At 41.4% G+C, this 21,210-nt stretch overlaps 1 protein-coding gene across 1 annotated transcript in view; it reads right to left on the bottom strand.

The window, feature by feature from the left end:
- The window catches only part of DNAH8 (dynein axonemal heavy chain 8), a 329,590-nt gene that overhangs the window by 39,518 nt on the left and 268,862 nt on the right, over positions 1-21,210 (bottom strand). The window contains exons 64-69 of the mRNA XM_075863774.1: positions 19,344-19,497; positions 17,440-17,604; positions 11,222-11,448; positions 9,830-9,948; positions 1,069-1,172; positions 374-550 (exon numbers count right to left, since the gene is read on the bottom strand). Of these exons, the coding sequence (XP_075719889.1) occupies positions 374-550; positions 1,069-1,172; positions 9,830-9,948; positions 11,222-11,448; positions 17,440-17,604; positions 19,344-19,497 (946 nt within the window). The remainder of the gene's footprint in view (positions 1-373; positions 551-1,068; positions 1,173-9,829; positions 9,949-11,221; positions 11,449-17,439; positions 17,605-19,343; positions 19,498-21,210) is intronic.

Below are 21,210 nucleotides of genomic sequence, written 5' to 3' on the forward strand. Positions count from 1 at the left end.
AAATCACACCAAAGCTGCATTATTTTCTGATATCGCCCTCTACTGCTACATATGAACATACTCTTAAGAGCGTTATGTGTCTCCATTGTCCTTATAGAAGTGCTGGGAGGTGGACAGAAGTTCCTCTAAGTATGCTGGGTATTTTTCTGGGACAATCTTCTCAGGAACAGATTAAAGATGAAAAGAATATTCAAAAGATTTGACTGCAGCATCAGCATCGCTCCTACATATATAAAATCGCTGCCTAGTTATTCTTATTTAGTATGGACATAACTGCAGGCAGCCACTAGATGGCAGAGTCACATCAACATATCCACATGCAGGTCTGAGTGAGAGTTGGGGCACCGCTTATCCGTTATCAGTGTTTTCTCACATTTAATGCCGCTTCTGCCTCTTCTAGAGCCGGTCTTGCAGCCTCCAGTTTACTCTCCGCTATATGTTTCTCTCGTTCTATTTCCTCTACAATCTTCTGAGATTTGTCTTTTACCAGCTGCACCTCGTTCTTCACTTTAGCCGCTGCCTGCGCTGTAACAGTCACTTCCGCCAGCACCTGCAGGTTCCAAGCAGTAGAGTGAAAAAAACAACAGGGGATAAAGTACAGAGGAGCACTGGATTTACTGTAAAACTTTAAAGGGAATGTCTCATGTATTTCATTTTATTTTCATTAAAGCGATTTCAGTCTGTAGACGGGAAGATTTACTAACACTGTGTAAACTTAGACCAGGCAGTCTGAAGATGCGCCAAACTTAATGGTGGAGGCTGAATTATAAATTTGGCACATCTTGCTAGACATGTTAGACACATTCCTATTCCTTATACCACCTCTTGATTGGCTTCGTTTTCATTTGGCGCACTTTGGCATATTATAAACCACGCCCCTCTTATTAAGCCACACCCCATTTAAAAAATAAACCCGCCCAATTTAAAAAAAATACGTTTATAATAAAAAACTGATTGAAACATCAACTTCTGATGATACATTCCCGATAAATTGTGTCATGAAGAACAAAAAAAATGGATTCACTGTCATATCTTTGCCTTGATATTCTCCTCCGCAGCGATACTTACCTTGTCGGCTTTCATAGATGCCAGGGCCAGGTCTTTCTCCTTCACTGCTAGCTCCTGAGACAACTTTCCTATAGATTCACCGGCTTCCATTAGTTTAGAAAGTCCTTAGAAAGGGTAAAAAGGAAAAAGTTATTTACAGTTACAAGAGTGGACAGAAAGAGAAGCTCAAGCTCAAGCACAAACAAGTCTCATGAAACGAAACCTCCCTGTAGTGGTTGGAATGATCCGAATGACGCGATATCTTATACTGGACATGTGGGACTCAGTTCATTGGGAAAGATAATAATGTTATAAAGAGAAGACGATAGATTAAGACAATCACAGTGATCAGGAACACATTCTGGAGAAACACCTCATAGGGTCACCAGGAGTCTAACAACTTGTCAAGTCTATTTCTGATTGTCATAGAAGTGCCCAGGAGAGAAGCAAAGGCTGAAACATGAGAGTCTTCTGTGGCTGTTATCTATTCTGACAGAGGCTTTATTCCTGCACTCCGAGAACTTACAAAGACACTGACGTTACCTGCAAAATGCTGACCAGAGCCCATACTTGTTTATTAGAAAATGGAAAAGGAGAACCTCCTATTTTATTATTTATTTTTTAATTTTTAAAATGACAATTCTTTCCCTGGTGTGCACCCCCAATGTGAGTAATAGACGATGTAGGTGTGGAAAATAGGGCAAGAATAATCCATGTTATGTCGCCTTCAATTATAGTTTATATCGATACCGACAGTTATAGGAAAAGGAATGTCCAGCGCAATGTCCCCTTGAGTTACACTGACAAAACGATTCTGTTTTTTTTATTTTATTATTATGTTTTATTTTTACTTAGATGTTTCTTATATTATTGTTAATATTTTTATTGTTATTTTTATTATTTAATATTATTATGTTTCAAATCCCATTGATTAAAGAGACCATCCTGTATGAACGGTTACATCCATATCAAATGGGAAAAGGAGAGAGTGCTCAATGAAGCTATGTTTACCTAGCTTGGGTATTTGAACGTTCTCACGGTTGCCTGATTAAACCTCAGTGAATAAGGTCATGTAGACATACCTTGCTGGTATTAGCGGGCAACTATGATAGACCAAGCCACAGGAAGATACGCTCTCCCAGTACGTGGCCAAGTGTGCCAGGACTGCCGCTGTCAGCTGTCACAAAGTCGCTGCTCCCTGGATTCTCTATTGAGCAGGAAGATCGAGACCGCAGCTTTGGTCATGCTTGCGGCGGATAAGGTGTTTGCTGTGAGTGCTGAGTCGTCATCAGCACTCGACGGCTAGATGGCGTGAGCGAGCGGTGTGAGCGCTATACTCGCTCGCTCTCGCTGCCGTTGGAAACTTCCAATTGAATATGGTAGGATTAGTCTGTATTGTACTATACGAATCTCTTCCTCTAAATTCCTTTCCCTATTATCAAGTCGGTATTATCCCGACGTACGTTTTGCTGATCAGAGTCAGCTTCTTCCGGGGGCGGGAGCATTTTGTTTATGGCGCTTTTTATAGGCCAAAAGTTGACTGACAGCAGATTCAGCCAATCAACATAGAGAAGGTAAATTGTTATTAGTTACGTCTTGTAAAGACACAACATATAAACAAACAGTACATTCATATACTCTTATCTTTTCATCACTTTTAATATATCATTTCATATTTCATATATAAGTTACTTGAAGTTTTGGTCTATAATCAGTGTATTTATTTCTTAGTCAAAAATGGATAAAAAAAAGTATCATTATATTGATCCTTTTGATTTTTTCCTCCTTTTTTCTTAAAACATGCATGAGCGTTGCGGATCTTTATTTTCAGTTTCCACATTATGTCCCAGAAGGTGTGAATTATGTAGGCAGCAGAAAAGACATTGTATGTTATGGGCATGAGTGTTACAGATCTTTATTTTCCACATTATGTCCCAGAAGGTGTGAATTATGTTGGCAGCATAAATGACATTGCATATTATGTACAAAAAGAAGAATCAGTATCGGCTCAATCTTCCTCAAATTGGCCCTTGAGATTCCCCATTTTCTCAGGGGATGTTCCTGTTCTGGTGAACAGACCACATATTTAGAGAAAGCAAACAAAATGAAAGGACTGATTGAGTCCACTGGGGCTCCAGAATTCATTTTATAGATCCACTTACTTTCCTCTTTTAATAAAAGGGAATCTGTATCACCACCTCTTATCCCTGTGGTAAGGTGACATTTGGCCCAGCCCGAGAGCTCCTTTAAACGGAGATTGTGATGGTTTTTAAAATGTCGGGCAACCTGAGGTGGTTGAAATTGTTTATTTTGCCTCTTGCTCTCCACTTCCAGTTTATCGTAGTTTTTGATGCTGCCCATGTTCCCTTATTCTGACTTTGAGTTCCCTTTTGGTCTTTCCCACATAATGTAGGTCGCATGTACATCTCAGTGTATAAATGACCCCTTTTGTGGGACAGGTAAAGGGTTCCTGGATCTTGTGGTGTCCACCAGTTCCATTTATAAAGCTTTGACCGGCTGTGCACAAACCACAAGGGAAGAAACCTGGATATTTATGTGATTTATTTTTTTATACAGTCCCTAGAGAAATGGCTTCTGACAATATGTTGTTCTATGGTATTGGTTTTTCTATATCCTTAAGAAGCTGTTGTACCTAGATGTTTTTTTAGGCCCACATCAAGTAGTAATACCTGCCAATGTTGTTTCATAATGTTATTGGTTTCTTGCCACTTATCGTGCCGTGTGGTGATAAACCTCGCGATGTCCTCACTCTCCACTTTCTCTTTCACTACCATCAGTGCATCTCTGTCCGTTCGAAGGGCTAGATTATATACTTGTTTAATTTGGCGCCCTGAATAATGTCTTTCCTTAAGTCGATTTTTGACGTCTTTTGCTCCTTCCTTGAAATTTTCAAAAGTGGAGCAATTCCTCCTTAGTCTCAGGAATTCTCCTTTTGGGATTCCTCTGATAGTTCTATATAGGTGAGCACTTTTCGCGTCTAAAAGACTGTTGGTAGCCGTCTCCTTTCTATATAGATTAGTAACAATTTCGCAATTCTGATCAATGCCAATTTTAACATCCAGGAACGTTACTTCCCTTCTGCTGACATTTAAAGTCAATTTTAAATTGAATTCATTTGTATTGAGTTTATCAATAAAATTCAGCGGTTCGTTTTCGGAAAATCTGCCGGTAAATATGATGTCATCAATATATCTACGGCATATCGAAATTTTATCAACATGCATCCAGAAAAGTTCACCAAAAACATACTTGTTTATTACAATTATTAGTCACTCCCTGTACTGTAATCCTGCACTAATCCATTGTATTGCCAGGGAAAGTCCCTAAACCACAGTCACCAGGGACTGAGCCTTGCCCGCTGAGTAACCAGGGACTAGATACAATGATACTGAGTGGATAGAGACCGGGTGCTACGCCACTGGGTCACACGGGACTGGACACTAAACCACTGGGTCCCTAGGGAGTGAGCAGGACACCCCTGAGTAGTTATTAACCCCTTAACGCTCCATGACCTACTATTAGGTCATGCTAACTGTAGCGTTCGCGCTCAGTGACCTAATAGTAGGTCATGGAGTAAACACGGCGCCGTTCGCGCGGGGCGCGTTCATGAGCTGTGATAGCTGCTGTTTCCGACAGCAGACTATCACTGCTCAATGTGCCGGGACCGATCGCGGAGCTCCCCCGCCGATTAACCCCTCAGAAGCCGCGTTCAATAGCGATCGCGGCTTCTTAGGGGTTAATCCGCCATCGCCGGCCTGCTACACGATAGCGGCCGGCGATGGTGACTATGGCAACCGGACACCAAACAATGGCGTCCGGCTATGCCATAGACGGAAGCCTAGTGGGTCCTGACAACGTCAGGACCCACTATGCTTGCTGTCAGTGAGTAGCTGACAGTTCTAATACACTGCACTACGCATGTAGTGCAGTGTATTAGAATAGCGATCAGGGCCTCCTGCCCTCAAGTCCCCTAGTGGGACAAAGTAATAAAGTTAAAAAAAAAAGTTAAAAAAAGATGTGTAAAAGTAAGAAAATAAAAGTTTTAAAAGTAATAAAAGTAAAAGTCCCCCCTTTTTCCCTTATCACTCATTTATTATTAATAAAAATATATAAACAAATAAATAAACTATACATAATTGGTATTGCCGCGTCCGTAACGGCCTGAACTACAAAATTATTTTGTTATTTATCCCGCACGGTGAACGCCGTAAAAAAAAATATTAATAAACCGTACCACAATCACAATTGTTTGGTCACTTCACCTCCCAAAAAATGGAATAAAAAGAGATCAAAAAGTCGCATGTACCTAAAAATGGTACTGATCGAAACTACAGTTCGTTACACAAAAAATAAGTCCTCGCACGGCTTTATTGATTGAAAAATAAAAACGTTCTGGCTCTTAGAATAAGGTAATACAAAAAGTGAATGATTGTTTACAAAAAGTATTTTATTGTGCAAACGCCATAAGACATAAAAAAAAACTATAAACATCTGGTATCGCCGTGATCGTATCGCCCCGCAGAATAAAGTGAATATGTCATTTATAGCGCACGGCGCACGCAGTAAAAAAAAAAGAATAAAAAAACAATAGTAGAATTGCTGTTTTTTAGTCACCACGCCACCTAAAAATAGAATAAAAACTGATCAAAAAGCCGCATGCACCCCAAGAAAACTACAATGGATTCCTCAAGGGGTCTAGTTTCCAAATTGGGGTCACTTTTGGGGGGTTTCCAATGTTTTGGCACCACAAGACCTCTTCAAACCGGACATGGTGCCTAATAAAAAAGAGGGCTCAAAATCCACTAGGTGCTCCTTTGCTTCGGAGGCCGGTGCTTCAGTCCATTACCGCCCGAGGGCCACATGTGGGATATTTCTCTAAACTGCAGAATCTGGGCAATAAATATTAAGTTGCGTTTCTCTGATAAATCCTTTTGTGTTATAAAAAAAATGGTATAAAGAGGATTTTCTGACAAAAAAAAAAAGTTAATTTCACCTCTACTTTGCTCTAAATTTCTGTGAAACACCTAAAGGGTTCATAAACTTTCTAAATGCTGTTGTGAATACTTTGAGGGGTCTAGTTTCTAAAATGGGGTGTTTGATAGGGGTTTCTAATATATGGGCCCCTCAAAGCAACTTCAGAACTGAACTGTAACCTAAAAAAATAAATAAATGAGGCAATACTTCGCTTCTTACATTATACTGATAATGAGCCGTGCCCACCCCGAGATTACCCCAGTTTTGACCGTTTGTATAAATGGAGACCCCTATTAGACCGTTTCAGTGCCCGGTTTTCCCAAGCATTCACCCCCGAGAAGTGTATTTCTATTGATGAGTCCCATGTACATTTTAAAGGGAGGGTTCAATTCCGCAAGTACCTGCTGGGTAAGAGGGCAAGGTATGGCGTGAAGATGTATAAGCTGTGAGAGTGCATCAGGGTATAACTACAGATTTAGGATATATGAAGGAAAGGCCACCCCCAAACCAGACTGCATCCTGGACTACAATAGGTACATGGGAGGGATGGACTTGTCAAATCAAGTCCTGAAGCCCTACAGCGCCATGCAGTGTGGTATAAGAAGCTGGCCGTGCACATCATACCGATGGCTTTGTACAATGCGTATGTGCTACGTCGATGTGCAGGCCAGACGGGAACTTTCCTGGAATTTCAAGATCTAATCTTTAGGGACCAGGAAGGGGGGGCACCCAGTACTTCTGGAAGCGAGGCCACACGCATCGTACCAAGGCAACACTTTCCAGGAGAAGTTCCCCAAACCGGTGGAAAGGGAAAGAGTCAAAAGAGGTGCAGAGTCTGCTATAAGAGGGGGATAAGGAAGAACACAATATACCAATGTGACACGTGTCCCGAAAAACCAGGGCTCTGTATAAAAGATTGTTTTAAAATGTATCATACATGCCTTGATTTTTAATTTACCCTGATGCACTCCGCACAGCTTACCCCCCTCATCTTTCCCTTCTGAGCCCTGCCGTATGCCCAGGCAGCTGATAACAGCCACATGTAGGGTATTGCCGTACCCAGGAGAACCCACATTACAATTTAAGGGGTGTATATCTCCGGTGGCGCATGCTGGGCACACTATATTGGACACTGAAATGGCATATATATATATATAATTGCAAATCTCACTCTGCACCATCTGCTGCACATTATCTTTTACACAGTACCTGTGGGGTCAAAATGCTCACTACACCTCTAGATGAATGTCTTAAGGGGTGTAGTTTTTAAAATGGGGTCACTTCTCGGGGGTTTCAACTGTACTGGTACCTCAGGGGCTTCTGCATACATGACTTAGCACCAGAAAAGCTCCAGTAGGCCAAATGGTGGTCCTTCCCTTCTAAGCCCTGCCGTGTGCCCAGGCAGCTGATAACAGCCACATGTAGGGTATTGCCGTACCCAGGAGAACCCACATTACAATTTAAGGGGTGTATATCTCCGGTGGCGCATGCTGGGCACAATATATCGGACACTGACATGCCATATATATATATAAAATTGCAAATCTCACTCTGCACCATCTGCTGCGCATTATCTTTTACACAGTACCTGTGGGGTCAAAATGCTCACTACACCTCTAGATGAATGTCTTAAGGGGTATAGTTTTTAAAATGGGTTCACTTCTCGGGGGTTTCAACTCTACTGGTACCTCAGGGGCTTCTGCATACATGACTTAGCACCAGAAAAGCTCCTGTAGGCCAAATGGTGGTCCTTTCCTTCTGAGCCCTCCCATGGGCCCAAACGGCAGTTTATCACCACAAATAGGGTATTGCCGCACTAAGGACAAATTGGGCAACAAAATGGGGTATGTTGTTCCCTGTGAAAATAAGAAATTTTGATCAAAAATGACATCTTATTGGAAAAAATATCATTTTTTTCATTTCACAGCCCAATTCAAATAGGTGCTGTGAAAAAACTGTGCGGTCAAAATGATAACAAAAACCATAAATGAATTCCTTGAGGGGTGTAGTTTTCAAAACGGGGTCACTTCTGGTGGGTTTCCATTGCTTTGATACCTCTGGGGCTCTGCAAATGCGACATGGCACCCGAAAACCAATCCAGCAAAATCTGGACTCCAACAAACACATAGCGCTCCTTTCCGTCTGAGCCCTCCCATGGGCCCAAACGGCAGTTTATCACCACAATTGGGGTATTGCCGCACTAAGGACAAATTGGGCAACAAAATGGGGTATGTTGTTCCCTGTGAAAATAAGAAATTTTGATCAAAAATGACATCTTATTGGAAAAAATATCATTTTTTTCATTTCACAGCCCAATTCAAATAGGTGCTGTGAAAAAACTGTGCGGTCAAAATGATAACAAAAACCATAAATGAATTCCTTGAGGGGTGTAATTTCCAAAATGGGGTCACTTCTGGTGGGTTTCCATTGTTTTGATACCTCAACACCTCTTCAAACCTGGCAATCTGCCTAAAATATATTCTAATAAAAATGAGGCCTCAAAATGCACTAGGTGCTTCTTTGCTTCTAGGGCTTGTGTTTTAGTCCACGAGCGCACTAGAGGCACATGTGGGACATTTCTAAAAACTGCAGAATCTGGACAATACATATTTAGTAGTATTTCTCTGGTAAAACCTTCTCTGTAACAGAAAAAAATTGAATAAAATTGAAATTCAGCAGAAAAAATAAAATTTGCAAATTTCATTTCCACTTTGCTTTAATTCCTGTGAAATGCCTGAAGGGTTAAAAAACTTTCTATATGCTGTTTTGAATACTTTGAGGGGTCTAGTTTTTAAAATGGGGTGTTTTATCAGGGTTTCTAATACATAGGCCCCTCAAATCCACTTCAGAACTGAACTGGTACCTTCAAAAAAAGGCTTTTGAAATTTTCTTAAGAATATGAGAAATTGCTGTTTATGTTCTAAGCCTTGTAACGTCCAAGAAAAATAAAAGAATGTTCAAAAAACGATGCCAATCTAAAGTAGACATATGGGAAATGTGAACTAGTAACTATTTTGGGTGGTATAACCGTCTGTTTTTCAAACAGATGCATTTAAATTCTGAAAAATGCTATTTTTTGTAAATTTTCTCTAAATTTTGCAATTTTTCACAAATAAAGACTGAATATATCGACCAAATTTTACCACGAACATGAAGCCCAAAGTGTCACGAGAAAACAATCTCAGAATCGCTTGGATAGGTTTAAGCATTCCGACGTTATTACCACATAAAGTGAAATATGTCAGATTTGAAAAATGGGCTCTGAGCCTTAAGGCCCAAACTAGGCTGCGTCCTTAAGGGGTTAACATAGAGCAAATAATGTGGTAATTCTAGAATAAGATATAAATATGAAGTGTATGACGTCATTGTAGGTGAATATTGGGGGTCCCTGGCACAGATTTTGCGACAGGGCTAAGCAACTTCACTAAACAACTAGATCACCAGTGTAACCAAACATAAGACATAATGAGTTAATAGAGACTGGACTGTATAGCACTGGGTAAGCGGAGACTGGACACTAGACCAACCGGCTATCAGAGACTGAGCACAATGATGCTGGGTCCCGAGAGACCGGATACCATATGAAGAGGTCACCAAGGACTGGTCAGTATGTCACCGGGTCATAAGAGATGGCTACCTAGGAATGGACACCGTACCATTGGGTTAGAAAACATCCCCCTATCATTATGGTAATGTGCCGACACCTGCTTGGTTTTCCTTTTACCACTATTAACCAGAACCGGAGTATATAGCAATATTACACATAATGAATGTCTGATCTCCTCACCGCTGTTCATGCGCTCTGCCTGCTCATTGATGTATTTACACTTTCCAGCATAGACGTTTTTGTAGCTATTTATAAATGATAGATATGATTTTGGTGTTACATAAGCCCTCCTCCGAAATCTGGAATGAAACAAGAATTGTGGTAAGATATTAAACATGGCAGCATTAGTCTTCGACTGTGTAAACCCGGCTACGGCAGCAGATTCCTGCAATGTGCCCCCCGGGCAGCACTTGGGATGGTTACAGCTCCGATAAGTCTCCGTCAGCGATCATGGGGCTCGTAGAAGCAGCGCAGGAGATACAGGAGAGAACGTTCCGGATACCTGTTCTGTGCCTTCATGGACAAGACGTCCAGTACGTTCTTTTCTACATCTTCAGTGACCGCCGGGACAGATTAGATATTAGAATGTTATACCCATCACAAAGTAAAAAAGGCCAGAATTTCAGTACAATACAAACCCCTTTAACCCCTTAAGGACCAAGAGATTCAAATTTGCCTCTTTTCATTCCATAACGTTTGTATTTTTAAGACTACGCAGCTATTTGAGACTTTGATGTGATATATTTTTAAGGCATCATTTTTGGGGAACGTACCGTACGTAGCATTTAATTTATATAAATGTTATATATTGGCGAAATGCTTAAAAGAAAACAATGTCACCATTATGTTGTTTATTTTTGTTTTTTACAGTGTTCATTACATTTTTGTACGGGTGAAGACGAGTGTGGGGATACCTAATACGTTAATGTTTTAACCACTTTATGACTTTTATCCAATACAATTTTGTATGATCACTAATTTTATTTGGTTTAAGCTTTTTTTCAAAACCTTAAAGGGGACTTTAATTATTTTTTATTAAACAATAAGCTACTTTTCTATAATTCTATGACAGTACATTACTGCCTGTGCATGTAACATGCAGTTACCTCTGTTAGGGCATATCTGACCAGGCAGGACATCACGGTTTTAAAGGCGAGCATTGGCGTTTGCTTTGATCTTGGCCATTACTATCAATCACTGCCACACTCCAGCTCTTCATCGCAGGGGCACACATCAATGATAACGTACACGTAACAGCAGGTGTTAAAGGGCTTCAAGTTCTACAGCTTCTTCCAAAACAGTATCGCTGAAGTCCTAGAGTTATATCTGAATTGCAATGCTGCCCTATGTACTTAAAGAGCGTTGCAATTTCTGACGTGGATCTCAGTTCGGAGTGGCGCTGATACAGAAAATTGTCCTTTGTTCTAGGCATTGGTGCTGGACCTCATTCATGATCAGACACTTACGGTGTATCTAATTGTTCAGCCATCAATACACATTGTAGGAAAACCCCTTTAAGCATGAGAATCGTCCCATCACATGACAATATATAGCAATCATAAACTTAGTTACCGGTGAAAGTAATTCTCACAACTTTCCGACATCTTGTCATGGAATACACCCATTGCCTCCATCACATGGGATTTGACTTCAGAGCTGCATGCAATGTTAAACCCTGAAAGGAAGTGACTGGAGACAGCTACTAAAGCTTGCATTGGCCATCGACCAAACCAGTCCATCGTGCAGCCAGAGATAAGAGCGGGAAACTTCAAAGACCGTGTCCGGAACTTGTCCCCAACCTAGACAGGACAGAAAAATACATTTATGTCGGGAACTTTCCTCCTGCATGGACGCCGCATCGAATCTCTCATCTGTCATCATTAGACTTGGATTAGACAGCTGGTTAATAGTGACCAATGCAGAGATCTATCTAATGCTATTATTATACCCCTGCTGGTAACTAGGCGGCATCCACTACCTAGAGGAGTTTCCTCATCAGCATACAAGGGGTGTTTACTATAAAAGCAGCCACACTATGGAACTTCTACCCCAAGAAGTCTAATTAAATTTAAAGGGGTAAGGTGAGTATTACTCCTCTATATATATATATCTGTAATCTGTTTGTAAATAATTAGAGGTCTGGATGACTTTCTGGTAGACATAATGATATGTCATCTCTGCCTGAGATGGGACATTGAATCAGGGACTAAAGGTGATATACTATGGCCCGACGTGGGCAGTGTAAACGAGCGCCGATCAACAAGACAGCTCGTTGATCGGCGCTCCTTTGCTCCTTCCACAAGATGCTATTATGAGGAGAAGCGCTTGTTACTCTGATCGCTCGTCCCCTTACATTTCTATCATGTCGGCAGCGCGTCTCCTTGTTTACACAGAGGGAGGTGCTGCAGACAACGATAATAGTTTCAGCAGTCAAAACGTTGCAATCAGCCGATGAACGAGCGTTGGCACAGGGCAATTATCGGGAACGAGCGTTGGCACAGGGCAATTATCGTGAACGAGCGTTGGCACAGGGCAATTATCGTGAACGAGCGTTGGCACAGGGCAATTATCGTGAACGAGCATTCCGTGAACGCTCGTTTGCTCGATAATTGACCGGTGTAAAAGGGCCTTGATTCTGCCATATGTGAAGTCCAGAAGGAACAAACAAATAACCTTGAATGAAGACAATCTGCAACTCATTCATAGTGGTAATATTGTCTTGCCCTCTGGATTAACACTGTTAACCCCTTCCCGCTCCTTGACGTACTATTACGTCATGGCAGCTGTATCGTTCGCGCTCCATGCCGTAATAGTACGTCTCGGGAGTAACGGCCGTTTCGGCCGTCCTCCCGACACATACAGGAGCTGTGACGCTGCTGTCTTGTTCAGCAGCTGTCACAGCTCCTACAGCGGGGACCGATCGCTGTGTCCCCGCTGATTAACCCCTTAAAAGCCGCGTTCTATAGAGATCGCGGCTTTTTAGGGGTTAAGCTGCCATCGCCGGCCTGCTACGCGATAGCGGCCGGCGATGGTGACTATGGCAACCGGACACCAAACAATGGCGTCCGGCTATGCCATAGACGGAAGCCTAGTGGGTCCTGACAACGTCAGGACTCACTATGCTTGCTGTCAGTGAGTAGCTGACAGTTCTAATACACTGCACTACGCATGTAGTGCAGTGTATTAGAATAGCGATCAGGGCCTCCTGCCCTCATGTCCCCTAGTGGGACAAAGTAATAAAGTAAAAAAAAAGTTAAAAAAAGATGTGTAAAAATAAGAAAATAAAAGTTTTAAAAGTAATAAAAGTAAAAGTCCCCCCTTTTTCCCTTATCAGTCCTTTATTATTAATAAAAATATATAAACAAACAAATAAACTATACATAATTGGTATCGCCGCGTCCGTAACGGCCTGAACTACAAAATTATTTCATTATTTATCCCGCACGGTGAACGCCGTAAAAAAAAATATTAATAAACCGTACCACAATCACAATTGTTTGGTCACTTCACCTCCCAAAAAATGGAATAAAAAGAGATCAAAAAGTCGCATGTACCTAAAAATGGTACTGATGGAAAATACAGTTCGTTACGCAAAAAATAAGTCCTCGCACGGCTTTATTGATTGAAAAATAAAAACGTTCTGGCTCTTAGAATAAGGTAACACAAAAAGTGAATGATTGTTTACAAATGTATTTTATTGTGCAAACGCCATAAGACATAAAAAAAAACTATAAACATCTGGTATCGCCGTGATCGTATCGCCCCGCAGAATAAAGTTAATATATCATTTATAGCGCACGGTGAACGCGGTAAAAAAAAAAGTATACAAAAACAATAGTAGAATTGCTGTTTATTAGTCACCACGCCACCTAAAAATGGAATAAAAACTGATCAAAAAGCCGCATGCACCCCATGAAAACTACAATGGATTCCTCAAGGGGTCTAGTTTCCAAATTGGGGTCACTTTTGGGGGGTTTCCAATGTTTTGGCACCACAAGACCTCTTCAAACCGGACATGGTGCCTAATAAAAAAGAGGGCTCAAAATCCGCTAGGTGCTCCTTTGCTTCGGAGGCCGGTGCTTCAGTCCATTACCGCCCGAGGGCCACATGTGGGATATTTCTCTAAACTGCAGAATCTGGGCAATAAGTATGAAGTTGCGTTTCTCTGATAAATCCTTTTGTGTTATAAAAAAAATGGTATAAAAAGAGTAAATTTCACCTCTACTTTGCTCTAAATTTCTGTGAAACACCTAAAGGGTTCATAAACTTTCTAAATGCTGTTGTGAATACTTTGAGGGGTCTAGTTTCTAAAATGGGGTGTTTGATAGGGGTTTCTAATATATGGGCCCCTCAAAGCAACTTCAGAAATGAACTGGAACCTAAAAAAATAAATAAATGAGGCAATACTTCGCTTCTTACATTATACTGATAATGAGCCGTGCCCACTCCGAGATGACCCCAGTTTTGACCGTTTGTATAAACGGAGACCCCTATTAGACCGTTCCAGTGCCCGGTTTTCCCAAGCATACACCCCCGAGAAGTGTTTTTCTATTGATGAGTCCCTGGTACATTTTAAAGGGAGGGTTCAATTCCGCCAGTACCTGCCGGGTAAGAGGGCAAGGTATGGCGTGAAGATGTATAAGCTGTGCGAGAGTGCATCCGGGTATACCTACAGGTTTAGGATATATGAAGGAAAGGCCACCCCCAAACCAGACTGCATCCTGGACTACAATAGGTACATGGGAGGGATGGACTTGTCAAATCAAGTCCTGAAGCCCTACAGCGCCATGCAGTGTGGTATAAGAAGCTGGCCGGGCACATCATACAGATGGCTTTGTACAATGCGTATGTGCTACGTCGATGTGCAGGCCAGAGGGGAACTTTCCTGGAATTTCAAGATCTAATCTTTAGGGACCAGGAAGGGGGGGCGCATCGTACCAGGGCAACACTTTCCAGGAGAAGGTCCCCAAACCGGTGGAAAGGGAAAGAGTCAAAAGAGGTGCAGAGTCTGCTATAAGAGGGGGATAAGGAAGAACACAATATACCAATGTGACACGTGTCCCGAAAAACCAGGGCTCTGTATAAAAGATTGTTTTAAAATGTATCATACATCCCTTGATTTTCAATTTACCCTGATGCACTCCGCACAGCTTACCCCCCTCATCTTTCCCTTCTGAGCCCTGCCGTATGCCCAGGCAGCTGATAACAGCCACATGTAGGGTATTGTCGTACCCAGGAGAACCCACATTACAATTTAAGGGGTGTATATCTCCGGTGGCGCATGCTGGGCACACTATATTGGACACTGAAATGGCATATACATATATAAAATTGCAAATCTCACACTGCACCATCTGCTGCGCATTATCTTTTACACAGTACCTGTGGGGTCAAAATGCTCACTACACCTCTAGATGAATGTCTTAAGGGGTGTAGTTTTTAAAATGGGGTCACTTCTCGGGGGTTTCAACTGTACTGGTACCTCAGGGGCTTCTGCACACATGACTTAGCACCAGAAAAGCTCCAGTAGGCCAAATGGTGGTCCTTTCCTTCTGAGCCCTCCCATGGGCCCAAAGGGCAGTTTATCACCACAAATGGGGTATTGCCGCACTAAGGACAAATTGGGCAACAAAATGGGGTATGTTGTTCCTTGTGAAAATAAGAAATTTTGATCAAAAATGACATCTTATTGGAAAAAATATCATTTTTTTCATTTCACAGCCCAATTCAAATAGGTGCTGTGAAAAAACTGTGCGGTCAAAATGATAACAAAAACCATAAATGAATTCCTTGAGGGGTGTAGTTTCCAAAATGGGGTCACTTCTGGTGGGTTTCCATTGCTTTGATACCTCTGGGGCTCTGCAAATGCAACATGGCACCCGAAAACCAATCCAGCAAAATCTGGACTCCAACAAACACATAGCGCTCCTTTCCGTCTGAGCCCTCCCATGGGCCCAAACGGCAGTTTATCACCACAAATGGGGTATTGCCGCACTAAGGACAAATTGGGCAACAAAATGGGGTATGTTGTTCCCTGTGAAAATAAGAAATTTTGATCAAAAATGACATCTTATTGGAAAAAATATAATTTTTTTCATTTCACAGCCCAATTCAAATAGGTGCTGTGAAAAACCTGTGCGGTCAAAATGATAACAAAAACCATAAATGAATTCCTTGAGGGGTGTAGTTTCCAAAATGGGGTCACTTCTGGTGGGTTTCCATTGCTTTGATACCTCTGGGGCTCTGCAAATGCGACATGGCACCCGAAAACCAATCCAGCAAAATCTGGACTCCAACAAACACATAGCGCTCCTTTCCTTCTGAGCCCTCCCATGGGCCCAAACGGCAGTTTATCACCACAAATGGGGTATTGCCGCACTAAGGACAAATTGGGCAACAAAATGGGGTATGTTGTTCCCTGTGAAAATAAGAAAATTTGATCAAAAATGACATTTTATTGGAAAAAATATCATTTTTTTCATTTCACAGCCCAATTCAAATAGGTGCTGTGAAAAAACTGTGCAGTCAAAATGATAACAAAAACCATAAATGAATTCCTTGAGGGGTGTAATTTCCAAAATGGGGTCACTTCTGGTGGGTTTCCATTGTTTTGATACCTCAACACCTCTTCAAACCTGGCATGCTGCCTAAAATATATTCTAATAAAAAAGAGGCCTCAAAATGCACTAGGTGCTTCTTTGCTTCTAGGGCTTGTGTTTTAGTCCACGAGCGCAGTAGGGCCACATGTGGGACATTTCTAAAAACTGCAGAATCTGGACAATACATATTTAGTAGTGTTTCTCTGGTAAAACCTTCTCTGTTACTAAAAAAAAATTGAATAAAATTGAAATTCAGCAGAAAAAATGAAATTTGCAAATTTAATTTCCACTTTGCTTTAATTCCTGTGAAATGCCTGAAGGGTTAAAAAACTTTCTATATGCTGTTTTGAATACTTTGAGGGGTCTAGTTTTTAAAATGGGGTGTTTTATGGGGGTTTCTAACACATAGTCCCCTCAAATCCACTTCAGAACTGAACTGGCACCTTCAAAAAAAGGCTTTTGAAATTTTCTTAAGAATATGAGAAATTGCTGTTTATGTTCTAAGCCTTGTAACGTCCAAGAAAAATAAAAGAATGTTCAAAAAACGATGCCAATCAAAAGTAGACATATGGGAAATGTGAACTAGTAACTATTTTGGGTGGTATAACCGTCTGTTTTTCAAGCAGATGCATTTAAATTCTGAAAAATGCTATTTTTTGTAAATTTTCTCTAAATTTTGCAATTTTTCACAAATAAAGACTGAATATATCGACCAAATTTTACCACGAACATGAAGCCCAAAGTGTCACGAGAAAACAATCTCAGAATCGCTTGGATAGGTTTAAGCATTCCGACGTTATTACCACATAAAGTGAAATATGTCAGATTTGAAAAATGGGCTCTGAGCCTTAAGGCCCAAACTAGGCTGCGTCCTTAAGGGGTTAAGCCCTATTCACACTGTGTTTGACCGTTCGTTCGGCATAAGCGCCAAAAAAGTTGAACATATTCATAAGGCCCCATTCCCCTGACGGATGCTGAAAGAGAAACTACTATATAATGATGCCTTATTCCCTCGTTCTCATTATTTTGGGGTGTGAACGGCACTGCTTTGTCCTTCTGTACATCTGTCTTCACTACGTCATGCCTACATACAACTTTCTACTTCTTCTGACTAATAAGTAACTGCTCTATTTCTAAAAGTGTTACAATAACATTACATGGAGTATAGATTCAGCGTCCACTCATACTTACAGGTGAAAAGCAGAGTATTACATGCAGGTTATTCCTACACCTGGATATAAAATACTCATACAAATTATCAAAGATTGGAGGGTGACGTGGAAATTCCTTCTTCATTCGTGGTATTAGTGACTGTGTGATCTCTTCCAGTTCTTCGCGAGAAAACAGACCAGAAACCTTCAAGAAAACGATATGGGAAGAACAATATTAATATCAACTTCACGTCGGTATAAGATGGCCGCAATTTAGGGTAAGAATGTACATCCACGAACGTCGTAGATCTTTTAACCCTGTGGTGATCTAAGTTCAGGTCTGTAAAACTCCAGGACAGAAGGCTGGGGTATGGGGGCTGTAATACAAAACCCTAAAATGTGTGTAAAACCAGCGTAAAGTCAATCAATACTGCCAGGACACAACGGATACAACTTAATAATATACATCCGATCAGGATTCTGCCTCACCAGGTATTAATTGGTTGTATGGGGTAATATTATTGGAGACGTAGAAAAAACACATCTTGGACGTCTAGAACAGGAAATACTAGTTATTCTATAATACACGTGCTTACTTACTGGACAAACCTCTCGTTTATGGCTCCACCGATCTCTACAATATCGGGGATGAGGATCAGGAGCAGATACATATTAGAAAGTTGTAACGCATCACGATGGCGTTATTTGTAAGAATAATCGTTTATATGATATTAGAAAATGGCGCATAAAGGAGCAGAAACAATCATTTCCAAGTGTATAAAACAATCAACAAAAAAAATGATCGTTTATGGTTGATGAAAATTGTTCATTAATATATAAATATAATCATGATACACAATCAGACGTGTTCTTAATATTCTAGCCTGATCAAGTATGTGAATGATCTTGTTCCTGGTACGTACAATAAGATGGTGTAAACATCTTATGGTCTAAACAACATTGGTTATTAGGCCATAATTTTGTGGCTTCAGACACGGCGTCAGTCTGATGACCAGATGTAAGACAATGAGAAATCATAAATTCGTATCCACGTGTTCGTGCACTTTGCGGAAAATGAATAGTTGGAGTATTCCTCGACCATCCTCAATGTACATGTATAAACCCGTCATTCCTGACCGCTGCGTTCTTCAGTGTCGGCTGCTATTTACCTCTGATCCATTAAGATAAAGCTATGACCAGCGACTCCAGCTTAGCTGCTGTAACGGCCTCGGTCGCAGACTGCCGCCTTCTCTCATCTCCTGACGGCCGCGACCACAGACCTCTGACTTCCTGCTGGCGTCTCCCTCCCCAGAGACGCCATCACACGCAGCCGTACTACTCTGCATTGTCCGCTAGGGTGTGCAAGCTCATCTCCGGCCTTAAAGGGCCAGGGCATGCACATGTAAAAAGTTCCCTAACCAATCCCCAGATCATCCTGGACTATAAAAAGGGCTCTGCCCTTCCACTCCTTGCCTGAGCGCTGCTGTCATATTCCCATGTTAGTCTAAGCAAATGGTCCCTTAGTTGTATCCTGTTCCCAGTGTTCCCAGATCCTGCTTCCTGTATCCCGTAACTGTGTTTGTTCCTAAGCTGTAAGCGTGTTGGAGTCGTCCAGTGTCATCTGCCATGCCAAGCATCATCTGTGCCAAGTGTATGCTACATCGCGGTGCCTGCTACTCCGAGTATCTGCCTCATCATCTTCCCAGGTACTCTTACCCCAGAGACTGTTATTGACTGTTGTGTGGCCAGCTGCTAATCCGCTACGACGGAGCGGCCTAGTGGGTCCACATACCCCACAGGCATGACAGCTGCATTGTCTATTGGAGTCTGAGGAAGTCTAAAATAAACCTCCTGTCTCATCACTATATATATATATATATACATACATACACACTGGCACGGGTAAGGGGGTCTCCTTGTTGCATGGGCGGTCTTTGAATTTACCTCTCCTGAAGAAAGAATATTGTTTATATATTCCAGGAATGATTCTTCTCTTATATCATTTTCCGTAAAAATAAATGTTATTCCTGTTCCTTCGGCTCCAGCTGTTTTATAGAGCACCTTTAAGTCATCCAACAGGTTAGACACTCCGTAAGACCTGGACGTGTAAAGAGGATTAGAAAAGTCAGTTTCTGGTAATCTTAGTAGCTCAATAAACACAATTTGGATTATTTCAATTAATAATAAAACAGTCAGACTACGGGGGGACTTGCAGTTGTGTCATTTTTTTTCTCAATATATTTAAAAGCATACAACAAAAAATACAAGCTAGCTAAAGTCAATGTTTGTTTGCTTTTATATCTCTGAAAGTATAAAAAGTAATTTTCTCCAGTCATGTCCCATGTGCAAATCATGAGAGAAGAACATTTACAATATTGACAACTACAAGATGTGGAGCTAGTGGCTGCTTTTTGCTTATACTCCACATGGCGGTGCAGCGTGACCCATCTGGCCGTGGTTTTCCTTTTTCTTTGTATTTTCAGTCTTTATTATAGATTCACAAGTGTTTCAACTTCCACTAATGTAACTACAAACCAACGTATTCATTTTTCTATTGTCATATTAAAGGGGTGGTCTCATGTAGATACCATGTTTGAATATGATCTTAACCCCTTAATGACCGCCGATAAGCCTTTTTACGGCGGTCATTAGTGGGCTTTATTCTAGAGCGCCGCCATTCTACGTCGCTGCTGTAGAATAAAGTAAACAGAGCAGGGAGCCGTGAAATCTCCCTGCTCTCAGCTGCCAGAGGCAGCTGAGGGCTGGGGGCGTCCCTGCTCTGCCGGGTGAGATCGATATTAGTATCGATCTCACCCGTTTAACCCTTCAGATGCGGTGCACAATAGCGAGCACCGCATCTGAATGGTTTTGGAGAGAGGGAGGGAGCTCCCTCTCATCTCACTGACACCCGGCGATAAAATCGCCGAGTGTCTGTGTCTTCTATGGCAGCCAGGGGTCTAATAAAGACCCCCAGGTCTGCCTGGAGCGAATGCCTGCTAGATCATGCCGCAGGCATGACCTAGCAGATGCCTGTCCGTTTTAAACGGACAGGCAGTAATACACTGCAATACAAAAGTATTGCAGTGTATTATAATAGCGATCGGAGGATAGTGAAGTCCCCTAGTGGGACTAGTAAAAAAGTAAAAAAGTTTAATAAAGTTAATTTTAAAAAAAAAGTGAAACAAAAAAAAATGAAAAACCCACTTTTTCCCCTTACAAAATGCTTTACTATTAAAAAAAACTACAATAAAGCAAAAAAGTTACACATATTTGGTATCGCCGCGTCCGTAACGACCCCGACTATAAATCTATAACATTATTTAACCCGCACTGTGAACGCCGTAAAAAAATAAAATAAAAAACAATGGAAAAATTGCTGTTTTCTGTTAATCCTGACTTAAAAAAAATGTGATAAAAAGTGATCAAAAAGTCGCATCTACTCTTAAATGGTACCAATAAAAACTACAAGTCGTCCCGCAAAAAACAAGACCTTATACAGCTATGCCGACGCAAAAATAAAAAAGTTACAGCTCTTCAAATGTGACAATGGAAAAATGTAAAAAATGGCTTGGACATTAGGGCCCAGAATGCAAGCGGGGGGGAAGGGGTTAAAGGGCAGCGCTGATCAAAGTTTTCTTCTAGGGCCTCACCAGAAGTCAACATCCATTACAAAAAAGGAACATGTAGGGTGCCCCCAGTACCAGCCACAATGTCCCCAATCAGCAGAATAGTGAGAGCAGCTCTGGAGTATAATACAGGATGTAACTCAGGATCAGTACAGGATAAGTAATGTAATGTATGTACACAGTGA

Source organism: Rhinoderma darwinii, chromosome 4, assembly GCF_050947455.1.
Source record: "Rhinoderma darwinii isolate aRhiDar2 chromosome 4, aRhiDar2.hap1, whole genome shotgun sequence".
Classification (NCBI taxonomy): domain Eukaryota; kingdom Metazoa; phylum Chordata; class Amphibia; order Anura; family Rhinodermatidae; genus Rhinoderma; species Rhinoderma darwinii.